Source organism: Canis aureus, chromosome 6 (genome assembly GCF_053574225.1).
Source record: "Canis aureus isolate CA01 chromosome 6, VMU_Caureus_v.1.0, whole genome shotgun sequence".
Taxonomy (NCBI): Eukaryota; Metazoa; Chordata; class Mammalia; order Carnivora; family Canidae; genus Canis; species Canis aureus.
The window spans coordinates 7,707,368-7,722,394 of NC_135616.1; the positions used below are offsets into that span (position 1 = coordinate 7,707,368).

Below are 15,027 nucleotides of genomic sequence, written 5' to 3' on the forward strand. Positions count from 1 at the left end.
GCAACTCAGTCTGCACCAACTAGTCCTGAACTAGACCCCAAATCCTCTGCTGCTGTCTATGACAAATACCCAGAAAGCTGAATGTTCTCTAGGATAATGACAGGCTCTTTTCAGAGGTAAAAGTTAACGGAATCTAAACGTTTACAGGTTCAAGCTAGAAGGACCTGGGCCTACCTGTGTTCTTTTATGACTAGGATGTGACTGTGCTTTTAAATTTTAAATGTGATCACCCCTATGGTTTACCAATGAGTTGATGTGGGCTGTGACAAGAAAGGATCCAAGGGACTCCAAGAGTTTTGACTTTAAGGACCTAAAAAAAGTTGCTCTAAACTGAGATTTTAAAAAACCAACATATGGTTAGAATGGATTTTGGCATAAAGATATAGAAATTCACTTCGAGACATGCTAAGTGTGGAATATTTAAATGGGGACATTTTTGCTAAACCGGATAAAAATTATGCAGCACCATGATTTGATGTGTTAAACTATCACGTACTATTATTTGATGTAAACATGCCCATAATCTCCAGGTAACTGGAGCCCCATTAAGATTAATTGGACATATACTAAATGGATTGGTCAAGAGATGAAAGGAAGATTACTGTCTCATGGAAAAGGTCCTAATGATTATATATATATATTACTTTGTATATATATTAAGTGTGTTAAATGTTATGGATGGAAGGACTGTTAAAAAAAAGGTATGACATGATCTTTTCTGTATCTCTATAGCAATGTGACTTTAAAGAGGTACATTTATTTATTTATTTATTTATTTATTTATTTATTTATTTATTTATATTTGGGGGCGGAGAGAGCATGAGCAGGGTGGGGAATGGGCCAATGGAGAGGGAGAAGCAGGCTCCACTGAGCAGGGAGACAGATGCGGGCCTCAAAGCCAGGACCCCAGGATCATGACCTGAGCCGAAGGCTGACTCGTCACCAACTGAGCCACCCAGGTGCTCCTGGAAATCTGACTTTAGATTAACTTTCTTGCTCCTTTCTCTTGGGAGCCCAGTAAGAGAACATGTTAACTGTATTGCTGAGGAGCATTGCTTTTAGTAAAAGGTAGATCTTATGATGCATACCTATCCTTTTAAACTGTTGAGTTTAGCAACCCTTTACTCCACATAATGGGCAGTGCAATGAATATATTGATATATTATTCTGGCTATAGTGGGTACAGAAAGACAAAAGAGAACAATTCCTCAGACTTATACCTCTGTATGAATTGTGGAGGAAGACCTCAACCTCAGAGAAACACCTGGGACTGCCTTGTTCCGTGGTGACCTCTTCGACATTTTTGCATAATAATTTTATGTAGTGTCCAAAAGATGAACACGTTTCTGTTATTTGTTGTTATCAAGTGAACTTTTGAAATCTGTAACTTCTCACACTCCTTCAGACAGAGGTTGCCAGTGGCACATGGGCATCCGGAGAATTTTTTGTGAACCTTTTGCTTATAACTATGGACAAAATGGCATGCAGTGATGTTAACTTTCTAAATTGACATGGAGGATGTTTTTATGTTCAGTATATTTTGTGTTTATTATCTGCATCTTAAACTACTTCACTGCTGAATCTAGAGTTGTAGGGCTAGGGGTTATGAAACTGATAATGGAGAACAGAACTTTGGATTGCTTGTTAGAACTGGATCACTTTGCAACTCCTTCCAAAACATCTGTTGTTTAAGCTGAACTGATAAGTCACTCCTTTAAAATAAGAAGCTGTTTTGCAGGATTAAAGATTTATGAAACTAGAAAATAGCTTCCACTACCGTGTTTGGCAATAGATTATTAGATGGGTGAATCCACTGATCATTCGTGATAGGTATGTTCTTACTGATTCTGGCACTTATATGTTTAGATTGTCGTGTCGTTAGGTTGGAGCCCCAAGGCAGCATGAAGTGAGATGTAGTGGGTGAGGGTGAGTGGTGGGAGAGAAGCCCCTGTCATCTAAGGACACAAGCTACAGTCCAGCACTGGCCCACAGCTACACAGTGAGGAAGAAGGTGGTGAGGTTGCAAAACACTCAGAATAGATTAGTGTCAGCTAGAAGCTATAAACAAACTAAGAATACACATACGCTTGCTAGTTGACATAGCTCAGGTAAAACTTCAAAAGCATACCCTCTCCATTCTCTTTGCTTCTCACCCCCACTCAACTTCTGTCTGAAGATATTTGGAGAAAGTGTAATTTACTGTGGGGAAGAGAAAAAGAAACATCTAAGGGGAACCTCAGCATTGCCCAAATTCCTGATTCTCTTTAATCTGCTTTTATGTTTTTGTGTTAAGAATTTTTTTTTTCAGGGGTGCCGGGGTGGCTCAGTCAGTTAAGCAACTGGCTCTTAAATTTGGCTCAGGTCATGATCCTGGGACATAGGAATAGAGCCACACATGGGGTTACTTGCTCAGCAAGGAGTCTGCTTGAGGATTCTCTCTCTTTCTCCCCCACTCTGCCCTCCACTTCCTTTGCCCCTCCCTCCACTCATGCTCTCCTCACTCTCTCTAAAAGAAGGAAATAAATCTTTAAAAACTTTTTTAAAAAGAAAAACATTTTTAAAAAGAATTCTTTTTTTTTTCAAAATTCTATGGAAAATGTCAAGCATAGAGAATATTACATTGAATAGTGCTATAACCACCACCATTATATCATAAATATTTTACTGTATTTGGCCTGGTGCATGTCTATCCATGTATCCCTCTATTCATTCATCAATCAGTTCAAAATAAGTTACAGACACCAATACACTTTCCATGAAATACTCCAGTATGCATCTCCTTACCTAAAGTTCAATATTGGTTATTTGCAAATTATTTTCTTTTGAGGTAACATTTGCATATAATGATATGCAGAAATCTTAAGTAAATGTTCACTATGTTTTGACAAGTATGTACATCTTTATAACCCAGACACTGATCAAAATATAAAACAATACTGCTCCACAGAAATATAATGTAAGCCACATATATAACTTAGAATTTTCTACTAGCTACATTAAATAAAAAGAAACTGCTGAAATTTATTTTAATCACTTTAATGTAAATATTTAAAATATTAGAATCAAGCATGTAACAGTAAAATATTACTGATGAGATTCTTTCCTACCAAGTCTCCAAAATCTGGTGTGTATTTTATACTTGGAACACCTCAGTTCAGACTAGTCACATATCAAGTGCTCAACAGGCCCATGTAGCCAGGGGTCCTCGCATGGGATGGCACATAAAAAATGTTTCCATTCCCCAGAAAGGCCCCATGCCCCCTCCACCCAGTCTCTATACCCACCGCCACAGAAGCAATCATCGTTCTGGGTTTTCTGCCCCACCATTGTTTAGCTCTGCTTATCCTAGCACTTCATGTAAATGAAATTGTACAGTATGTAATCCTTTGTGTCTAGCTTTCTTCACTCAGCATAATGTTTCTGAGATTCATTTATGCTGTTATCTGTATTCAGATAGCAGCTGGTAGTTGTATGGTTAGAATGATAAAAAAAAAAAAACCTCCTAGACCCTTTTCCAAAATGACTATAGCATTTTATATCAGCAATTATAAGGGTTTTGATTCTTGCACACTCAGAATGGTTAGCCTTTTCACTTTTAATTGTTCTGGTTGGTACGTAGTAATATCTCCTTGTGGTTTATTTTGCATTTCCCTAACAGCACATGATGTTGAATGTGTTTTTATGTGATTATTGGCCACTTGTATTATCTTCTTTCATGAAATATCCAAGTTATGATGCCCATTTCAAAAATGTGTTTGTCTTTTCATTAGTGAATTCTTTATATATCCTGAATGTCAGTCTTTTGTCAAATATATGATTTACAAATATGTGTTTTTTCCTAATCTGTGGTTTGCTTATTTGATTTCTTAATGGTCTCTTTGGTTAAACAGCAACTTTAAATTTTGTTGAATTTATTAAGTTTTTTTCTTTAAAAGTGCAGTTTTCTGTTCCTAAGAAAGCTTTGCCTATCCCCAAGTCACAAAGCTATTTTGTTTTCTTCTGAAGGCATAGTTGTTTCAGGCATTAAAATTAACAATATGATCCCTTTTGGGCAAATTTCTGTATACCCTGTGATATGTATATCTAGTTCTTCTAGTTCCTTTCTCCATAGGGTTCCTTTCACACCTGTGTTGAAAATCAAATGACCATTTAAGTGAGCACCTCTTTCTGTGCTATTTTGTTTCACTGATAATAGGTGTTGATCTTCCTTCTGTATCATCTTGTCTTAATAGCTGTAGACTTACAGTAAGTCTTGAAGTCCCTCATTCTAAATCCAACTTTCTTCTCTTTTGTGGGTAGTATTACTTTAGATGTTCTAGATCCTTTGCATCCATATAAATTTTATAATTAGTTTGCCAATTTCTACTTAAAAAGCCTATTAGTGTTATGATTGGGATTGCATTAAATCCATAAATCTGTTTGTGAGGAACTGACATCTTGCCAATGCTCTTCCATTCATCTCTCCCATACAGAAACATGGTATAACTATACATTTATTTAGCTATTCTTTAGTTTCTACCAAAAACAGTTTTTAGTTTTTAGCATACATGTTTTGCATATATTTTGATGTTTTCATAAGTATTTTGTGTTTTTTGATCCTATAGGAAATGGAAGTTAAAACATTTTCTAATTATTTGCTAATATAAAAATGTCACGGATTATTATATAATCATCTTGTATACCATGACCTTGGTAAATTATCTTAATATTGTTCTAACAGCTGAAGATACTCTAGGCTTTCCCACATAAATTCTCATATCATTTGCAAATAGAGACTTGTATTTTTTTTCTTTATGCCTTTTCTTTCTTGCCTTTTGCACAAGATACACAATGTTGAATTTTCCTAAAAAAAATCATGAACTGGTATTAAATTTTGTCAAATGTTTTTTCTGTATTGAGAACGTTTTTTTAGAAAGACATATTAAATACCTGCCCCAAACTCAAACAAATTTAGGAAACTGTTGTTTATTGAATTCATCCCCTGTCCACAACTGTCCATCACTATTGTGTGATATGGCTTTTGTACAAGACCACCATCTGGTGGGTCAGTGACAGAGAGTGGGCTCAGACACATACATTTTGATTTTAAAGCTCTTGTTCTTTCACCAGCACCGTGGTACCCTTAGACTAGCTGAATTATAAGAATTCTTGTGACAATGCTTTTGGTTTTTTCTCTTTATTTTTATGGATAAAATGCAACATATATATTATACTTAACAATGAAAGCTGGAACGAAAGAATATTAACTTTTGAGATGGAAGACAACATAAAACATTGGCATTTCTTGTGACATTAAATAATTTTCTAATCAGAGCACATAGTTTTAGAAAATAGTTGGAAAATGAAAGAAAAGATGTAGTTTTTAAAGTAAGCTGTATGTGTAAAACTATTTAAAATGTCTGAAAGAAGCATTTTAATCCATGTCATATTATTATTAAATGACATATTTATGGAAAACAGTTGAAAATGCCTGTCAGAAACTAGGAAATATTTAATCCCATAATATATATTCTTTTCAGGCATGTAAAACATTTGTGAAAAACAGTTGAAATATGCTTCAAAGAAAGAAGGGACAATTTAATCTCATGTTACTTTTCAGCCAAGTGCAATATGGAGAAAGCAGTTGAAAAATGCCTGAAAGAAGAGATGACTATTAATTCCCACACTTGAAAACCTGCATTGCAACATGGTGAAACACATAAGACAATAACTAAAGGACACGAATTCTCTCAGAGTATACCACACGTCACAGTTACAGAGTATTTTTGGCTTTAAAGCTTGTGCTAAACATTTTTTACATCATTAAATGTATATTACATGTACACTGAAAGCTAACTGAAGTGACTTAAATAATAAGACTCAGACTAAGTTTGTAACAAAAACTGTTAAAGTCATTTTTTCCCAAGAAAGGCAAGTGAGGTAGTTAATACTGTGTACACATTGTAATGAAATTAATATTCCAGTTTATTTGAAGATCACTGGCTCCAAGAATCATATCCCTCAGTGAGCTGCTTGACAAAGGAATCCTCTTTCGCAAAATGGAGAAAACAATGAGCCAGCTCTAGGGCTTTTTTCTGATTAGGTGTCACTAAAATGTTAACATTCTCTAATACTTTCCTGGATATTATTTTCCTAACCGTATATCAAGAGCACTTGGGAAGAGGGGAGGAAGCTAGTAAGAACTGAATCTAGAAGCCCAGGATCTGACTCTTCTTTTGTTTGCAAACATATTACTCAGTTTTACAGACTACTGTAACTATTTTAAAACAATTTTGATAAAACAAAGATGGTTTCAATAATTATTTGATAGACATTTTTGAATTGTAATTGTAGGGGTTTAATTCTTTAAGAATAAAATTAGTAAAAAGAACCTCTACTCTTATTAGTCTGTGTGTCTACGGAAAATTCTCCTTCAACCACTTAGTTAATCCTATGACTAAGAATAAAAGTTATTTGGTATTGCCATGCCTTCCATAATACATAGTTACCTGAAAGTTGTCACGCATCCTTAAATACATTCAAGTAATTAATTTAAAGCTATTGACTCGGCTGAGTCTTCGACATCTGACACCACACAAAAGTGGGTAAAAAATTTAAAAACTGTTGTTTATCTGTCATCTGTTAGCTACTTATTTAAACTAATGACAAGTAGAGTAAATCTTAAAACCTTCAGATCTTATATATAGGCTTTAATGTGTTTTCAGTATGAAGATGGGAAAATTCTCAAGTAAAAAATTAGATTTGTAAATCTCCTATAAAAACACAGTAGAATGTAACTATTTGAAATTAGGGGAAAACACAATGAGAAAAATCAGTCCCCTGTCCTTTTATAGAAGTATAGATATCTAATTTGAAGAATTTCTTCCATGTGTGAGTATAAATTACTGCCATCTTATGCCTTGGAAGTTAGCAACTGCAAAAAATATTTACTCCTGTTGTCTGTATTACAAAAACAATAAAAGCATTTTTTTTAAACTCTTGAAATTCATTATGTAAACTCACATGCCATCAATTAACCAAACATTAAAAAATGATGAAATGTAGGAATAAATTAAAAACCTACAGGATACATGTTTATCTTCTAAAGGGTTTTCAGGCATAGGAAATAAAAATTCTCAAATAAAATGAATTTGAGTTTTTTATAAAAATATAATAAAAATCCTAATGGCCAGAAACATAGTTATCTACATGTTGAAAATAAATAATGTTTTTTTAGAGCTATCAAGGCATAATGCAGCATATAAAAGATTTCTCCTAGGGGCACCAAGGTGGTTCAGTCGGTTAAGCATCCGACTCTTGATTTTGGCTCAGGTCTTGATCTCAGGGTCTTGAGTTCAAGCCCTGCTTTTGAAAAAGAAAAGAAAAAAAAATTCTTCTATATGTGGGCTTAAATTATTATCGCATTAAGTTTTGAGAATTGGTAACTAGAAACATTGGTAAAAACATTTACCAAAACACTGGCAAAATGTTTTCTGTATTTTGAGCAACTTTATTGTTTGAACTGCAAAAGAGAGTCATTTGGGCATTAAATGTCATTAAAATTGATATAAATTCATCAAAATCCTAATCTGTGGATTCTAATCCAAAGCACATATGTGGGATAAATGAGACCTCTGTTCCCATTTCTAGCTAACCCTAGAAGAACTGTATCTTCAGTCTCAAGATGAAAGGCAGAGCTGTCTGACCCCTCAGCACATTTCAGATTTGCTCTCCATTAGACTGTGGAGAACTGTGTGTTCTTGCCAATTGCAAGTCTGGAAAATGGCTCTGCAGGACCTTCACAGTGAGACAGTTTCCGGCTTACCAAATATGCATCTGATTTTAAAGCCTGAGGCTAATCCATAGTGCTTGGCCATGTCTATGATTGATGAACAGAAACAAAATTTGCTTTTACAGCATATAAAATCTTGATATAACAGTATTTTTCAGTACTCTTGCATAAAGAGCAGTTGGATAAAGGCAATGCTATATTTTTAAGTTGGGGCTACAGAAGTGACTATCTACAGTTGTAAAATAAAAAAAAAATGATATGTTGGATCAGGAAAGGAAATCTGTGCTTGGCACACAGAAAGCTATTCATTGAGCACCATAATCACGATGAAAAGATAGAGGTTCTATGACTATTAACAACACAGAAGATTATGAGAGTATAAGAACACCCTCTGTCAAACTAACCTTTGTTATGGAACCTGTGCTCATAAGAAAATAAGCTTGAAAAACATCAATTTTCAATAGTCCACAATAGAGAAATGTTCATTTGCACCAATATGCAGATAGTCATAATACAGTACAACATACATAACAATACAGTGTTCTTTCAACCAAAGTTCATCCTCCTCCAATTTGGGAGCAAGTCAATATTATACGCAAAAATTCAGAAACTGATTCCCTTTGAAAAGCCGATCTGAATTATTTTGCTGAACAGAAATTACTGATATTTCTGTCATTCTTGTTCAAAAAGGTCTACATATGTATATAAGTATAAAAAAAGAAAAAACTCTTCCACCTCTTGTGTTTGGTAGCATCTGCTACCTAGAGAAGTGTTTTTTAATCTCTAGGCATAGGACCAAATTCATTTCTGTTGTGAAGTCAAAGTACTAGATCAGAGTTCCATATACTAGATTGGCCTTTCTTCTGGAACGATCACCTCGTCTTTCCATAGGAGAAAAGAACCATAGGAGAAAGCCTCAGCTCAGTCAACCAGTTCCTCCACCAACAATTCATGCTGACAACACTGGGAGATGCCACTTGGGCTGAGAAACACCACGAGGGTTATTGGAATAAACATGTCAAAAGTAGTCTTGTTATTTTCCCTACCAAATGTAGAATCTTCTTGGCATATAATACATGATAGGTGCCATCTTGGGGGTATTTCAAAAACTTGATTGGGGTTTTATCACCCACTCTGCTTGAGGATTTACATGATATACATCCAATATATAAGCATCTGGATCCAAGCAATGCTGCCCTAAAGGAAAGAGAAAATCAGAGAATGTTTTCGAGAGTGCACACTTTATGTGTGCACGTGAATGTTGGTAAGGTTCGAATAAGGCCAATATAGTTCTCTCAGCCAAAATAAGTAGATACATATTAGAGGTTCTTTAGCAAAGCCAGTCTGCCTGCCTGCCTTTCTCTTTCTCTTTGTTTCTTTCTGACTGCGAAATACTCAAATAAATTCCACGCAAAATTGTGGGGGAAAAAAGACTACCAACTATAGGTAAATTGTTCCCCAGACTTACCACATCAATTAGAAAAACATGGCAAGAACCCGTTTAAGGTATAAACTGATAATTTATATAATAACATGTGTCCTCTAACGGCTTTACACACAGTAACTTGACTAGGGCTAGAAAATATTAAAATCAAGTTCATTTTAGGAATGGTCATTTTGTTTCTTTACATACAGATGCAATGCCCATAGGCAGGAGATCTAGAAATGATAACAACAAAAAGATCATTCCATGAGGCAAATACATTTGAAAATCTTTACGTAGAGTGTGTTTGAAATCTACACCAAAGTCTCAAACAAAACTACCAATATTTGATTATTTGCTTGATTCATTCACTCATTTATAAAATATTTCTTGAAAGTTATTATATGCCAGGCACTATTCCAGGGGCTAGGGCTACAGAAATGCATCAGACAGTCAAATACACTTGCCCTCAGGGCACTTACATTCAAAATGATAAAAGACAACCAGCAAATCAGCAAGTATAATATAAAATAAGTCTGGTGGTGGTAAGTACATGAGAGAACAAAGCTGGGAAGGCACACCTAGAGAAAGTGAGATCCTGGAAGGTGTCTTTGAGAAGGTGACCTAGAGGCAAACACCTGGCAGGAGGTGAAGGAGTGAGAAACGAATAATCTAAAGGAGAGCATAGCAAAATGTGCCTAGTACAAAGGCTCCGTGGCAAAATGTGCCTGATGACTAGATCTGCAAGGCTGGTGTTGAGAGGAAGTCTGGAAAGAATTTGTAAGGCGTTGCATATTATGTGTATTTAAAGCAATGAGATGGATTGAACTCACCAAAAAAGTTATGTGTCTTATAGACACATAACTGTGGGGCCTGACCCCAAGTTTTCCACATTGAAGGTTGAGAGGATGAGAAGTAGCAGGCAAAAGAGACTCAGGAGCTGCCAGTGAAGTGGGACAAAACCCAAAAGCTTAGGTTGTCAATGAAACCAGGTGAAGAAAGTGTGTTTTCAAAGGAGGGAAAGATCAATTCAGGCAGTTATCAAGACAGAACGAATGACTGGATCTCACAAGGTAAGAGTTCTCCAGTGGCCTCAACAAGAGAGCAATTTTGGTTGAGTGTTGCGGGGTAACACTTGACTGGAGTGGTTTCAAGAGAGAACAAGAGGAAGAAACTAGAGGACAGAAAATGGATTCAAGGAATTTTTGCTGTAAAGCAGAACGATGAAATGGAAATAGGCTTGAAGGTGTGGGGACAGGGCAGGGTGGGGGTCAAGAGAGAGTCTTGACCATGAGAGAAATTATCAAAAATGTTTATGCAGTTGGAAATGATGCAGTTGGGAGGGGAAAACTGGGTGCAGGAGAGAATGGGGGCTGGAGCAAGGCCCCAAGCAGCAGGTAGGAACATGAAGGGAGGTACACATGCTGGTGCTGGCTATAATGGGAGCTGGGATGGTGCATCCAGACTGTGCAGAGGGCAAGCAGAAGACATGAACAAAGGGGAAGATAGGACACAGATGCAAGCAGAGGCAACTTCCCTTTGATTCCTTTTTGTTTCCCCTCAGAGAAATAGGAAGAATGGACCTGAACTGAGGGTGAAACCAGGGAAGTTAAACAAAAAGAGTGTCACAGTTTCAAAGTTCCATGATGTTCTCTGTTTTGCAGGAACCTTCAGGAACAGACTTTCCAACTTTGAGGCACACTTAAAAGACACAAAAGTCTACTCCATATCAACCAGAATATTCACATTTCAATTTTGAGAGTATTTCAGGGAATTCCTACAACTGTTCTCATATGAGATTAAAAACTCAGAAACTTATTGATGTCAAATTTATACTAAGAAACTTATAAAATATGCTTTTACAATAGCATCGTATTTCTTTTAGAGCAATCAGAGAATTTAGTAGTAAAAACCATTAGAGAATGCTTACCTATATTTCCTCCAATTTCATATAACCGTTGGTTCTGAATTTTAATGCATTCTGATGAACCATAACTGAAAACAAAAAAGAAAAAAAGAAAAAAAAGAAAGCAATCTAACTTAACCCTCTTCCATGAGCTGAGGTAAACCATGGCAACAAACAATTCCTCTGCCTTGAATGAAATACATCCGCAAATTGTTATTAAAGTTATGATTAAAAAACTCAATTTTATTTGTTTGATACAGCCCAATATCCAAGGCACAGAAAGGATGGGACTATCCAAATCAAGATGGATGCTGCTGTGCCCTACAACAACCTGGAGCCCATTCTATCCACAACTGTCAGCTTCACTTAAGAGAGGACTGTTATAGACACACCACGGCCAGTGAAGGAGCAGCTGGATGTTTAATATTGCCTTGTTACTGGTCACATTACTCTCAGTTCAAAAGAAGTCAGGTTTCATTTCTCTTTTTCCCAAAACTGACTGGGATTCTCTCTTTTGTCCATGTCATGTTTCTAAACTTGCCTAAAGCTTTTCAAACTAATATTGACTTCATTACATGTTTCTGCTCTTTAGTGAAAGCAAGTCAGAGAAAATAGTTGCCCAATTTCATTTCTCCATCCCGGGCTAGAACGCTGTGGTGGAAGAGTGGCTGATCTTCATCCCATGTGAGGAATGACTTCTAAGCTTAGTTACCTCAAAAAGATCGACCTCAATTCTTTTAAAGAAGAAAGGTGTGTGCCCTATATTATTTATTTCATTAAACATTTTAGTTGAGATCATTGTAAATTTGCTCATAGTTTTAAGAACTGCACAGATATACCTTTTGTACTCTTTACTCAGTTTTCTCCCCTAGTAAAATCTTGCAGAGCTCTAGTGTGCTGTCACAATCAGAATGTCAACATCAGTTCAGTCAAGATACAGAACATTTTCCATCACCACTAGATCCCTTGTTTCCCTTGTATAGCCCACTCACCTCCCTCTCTACCCTCATCCTGTATCCCTGGTAACCTCTTCTCTATTCCACATTTTCTAGAAATTTGTCACTTCAAAAATGTTATATAAATGGAGACAGAGTATGAAACTTTTTTGTATTGGCTTTCTTTTTTTTTTTTTTCAATTAGCATAAACCCCTGGAGATTCACCCAAGGTGTTGCATTTTATTGCTGAGTAGCACACCATCTTACGGATGTGCCAGTTTGTTATTTACTGTTGAATAATGTTTGGGATTCTTTTCCAGTTTTTACTATTATAAATGAAGTTGCTATAAGCATTTATATACAGCTTTTTGTGTGAATATAATCTTCATTTCTTTGGGACAAATGCCCACAGGGCACCTGGTTGGCTCAGCTGATAGACTGTGTGACTCTTGATCTCAGAGTTGTGAGTGTGAGCCCCACACAGGGTGCAGAGATTACTTTAGAAAAAAAATGCCTAAAAACAACAACAACAACAACAAAAAACCAACAACAACAAAAAAAAAAAAAAAAAAAAAAAAGAAAAAAATGCCTGACTGTGAAAACTGGATCACATGGCAGTTACATATTTAGTCTTATGAAAAACTACAAAACAGTCTTAGACTGATTATACCCTTTTATGTTCCCACCACTAATGTATGAGTGATCCAAAGATCTCTGTATCTTTACCAGTATTTGGTGTTATCATTATTTTTTTTATTTTAGCCATTCTCAGAGGTGTTTAATGATAAGTCATTGTGGCTTTGCACTTCCCTAATGGTTAAAGATACTGAACATCTTTTCATATGTGTACCTGTATATTCTCTTTAGTGAAATACCTGTTCATGTCTTTTGCTCATTTTTAAATTGGATTGTTTTTTTTTCCTTTTGTTGAGTATTGAGTTTTCTTTTTTTTTTTTTAAGATTTTATTTATTTATTCATGAGAGACGCACAGAGAGAGAGGCAGAGACAGAGGCAGAGGGAGAAGCAGGCTCCATGCAGAGAGCCTGATGTGGGACTCGATCCTGAGTCTCCAGGATCATGCCCTGCGCTGAAGTCGGTGCTAAACCGCTGAGCCACCGGGGCTGCTGAGTATTTAGTTTTCTTTATATATTCTAGATACTAGTTACTCATTTGCTGCCTAAGAGGTTTGTAAGTATCTTTGTCTTTTTATCCTTTTCATTGAGTCTTTCACTATATAAGTTTTCAATCTTGATGACATACAATTTATCAATTTTTATCTCTTATGGAACATTCTAGGTTTTTAAAAATATTTGTTGTTTTAGAAAGAGAAAGTGCAGGGGAAGGGGCAGAGGAAAAGAACCTCAAACCAACTCCCTGCTGACCATGGCACCCAATATGGGGTTTGATTTTAGGAAGTTGAGATCATGACCTGAGCTGAAAGAGTCTTTGACTCAACTGACTATGCCAACCAGGCAACCCTGGATCATGCTTTTGATGTCAACTTTAATCTAGCCCTACATCACAAAGGTTTTCTCCTTTCCTGTTTTCTAAATTTTATAGTTTTATATTTTACATTTACATCTGTGACCCATTGTGCGTTGTTTTTTGCCTATAGATGTCCAGCTTCTAGAGCATCATTTATCATTTGTTAAAAAGGCTGTCCTTTATCTATTGAATTGCTTTTGTGCTTTTGTCAAAAATCAGTTATTACAAGGGGGCATGGATGGCTCAGGTTTTCAGGCATCTAACTCTTGATTTCAGCTCAGGTCATGATCTCAGGGTTGTGAGATGGAACCCTATATCTGGCCCCATGCTCAGCAGGGAGTCTGTTTGGGATTCTTTCCCTCTCCCTCTGCCCCTTCCCCCAAACCCTTTTTCTCTAAAATAAATAAATATTTTTTAAAAATCAATGATTAGAATAGTCAAATTCATACAGACAGAAAGTAGAAGAGCAGTTACTAATGGCTAGGGGAGGGAAAAATGAATTATTGTTTACTGGGGACAGAGTCTGAGTATAGAATGATAAAATCTTTCTGAAGATGGATGGTGGTAATATTGTATTGCAATGTGAATGCACTAAATATCAGTGTACTGTAAATTTAAAATGATAAATTTAATGTTATGTGTTTTTTCTTCCTCTACAATCTGTATACCTGTCCATTCATTTGTTCTTTCTCTTTCTTTCTTTCCTTTCTTTTTCTCTTCTTTCTTCTTTCTTTCTCTTTCCCTTTTTTTTGCCTTATTGCAGTGACTTAATCTTTTAATAGTATTTTGAATAAAAGTAGTGTTCTTGATCTTGGAAGGAAAGTATTCCATCATTCATCGTAAGGTGTGATGTTAGCTGTAGATTTTTGTAGATGGTCTTTATCAAGTTGAGGAAGTTCTCCATTTTCCTAGTTCACTGAGGGATTTTTATCATGCATAGGTATTTGATTTTGTCAAATGCTTCTTCTATATCAATTAACATGATCATATGATTTTTCTCCAATCCAATGGTGGAATACATTAATTTCTAAATATTGAGCCAAACTTGCATACCTGTAAAGAACCCACCTGGTCACTGTAATTCCTTTAATATAGGTTGGATTAGATTTGCTAATATTCTTTTGAGGACTTTTGTCTCTAAGTTCATGAGAGATATTAGTCTGCAGTGTTTGCTTATTGTCTTTGGCGTCTGATCAATAAATAATTTCATAAAATGAGTTAGGTAGTGTCCCTTCCTTTTCTATTTTCTGGAAAAAGAATGTGCTAAATTGGTGTTAATTCTTTAAACATTTGCTAGAATTCACCAGTGAAACCATCTTGGCTTAAAGATTTTTTGGGGGGGGAAACTTTTTTTTTAAAGATTTTATTTATTTATTCATGAGACACACACACACACACAGAGAGAGAGAGAGAGAGAGAGAGAGAGGCAGAGACACAGGCAGAGGGAGAAGCAGGCTCCATGCAGGGAGCCCAACGTGGGACTCAATCCCAGGTCTCCAGGATCA

At 35.9% G+C, this 15,027-nt stretch overlaps 1 protein-coding gene across 19 annotated transcripts in view; it reads right to left on the bottom strand.

Moving 5' to 3' along the window:
- Window positions 1-5,160: 5,160 nt before the first annotated feature.
- The window catches only part of ARHGAP28 (Rho GTPase activating protein 28), a 257,341-nt gene continuing 247,474 nt past the window's right edge, over window positions 5,161-15,027 (bottom strand). For 16 of the 19 annotated variants that reach the window (XM_077900033.1, XM_077900028.1, XM_077900031.1 and 13 more), the window contains one exon: window positions 5,161-8,968. In XM_077900033.1, the coding sequence (XP_077756159.1) occupies window positions 8,773-8,968 (196 nt within the window). In that variant the 3' untranslated portion in view covers window positions 5,161-8,772. Of the gene's footprint in view, window positions 8,969-11,124; window positions 11,190-15,027 lie in introns of all 19 variants that reach the window. The other 3 variants (XM_077900020.1, XM_077900016.1, XM_077900035.1) reach the window with 2 other exon arrangements.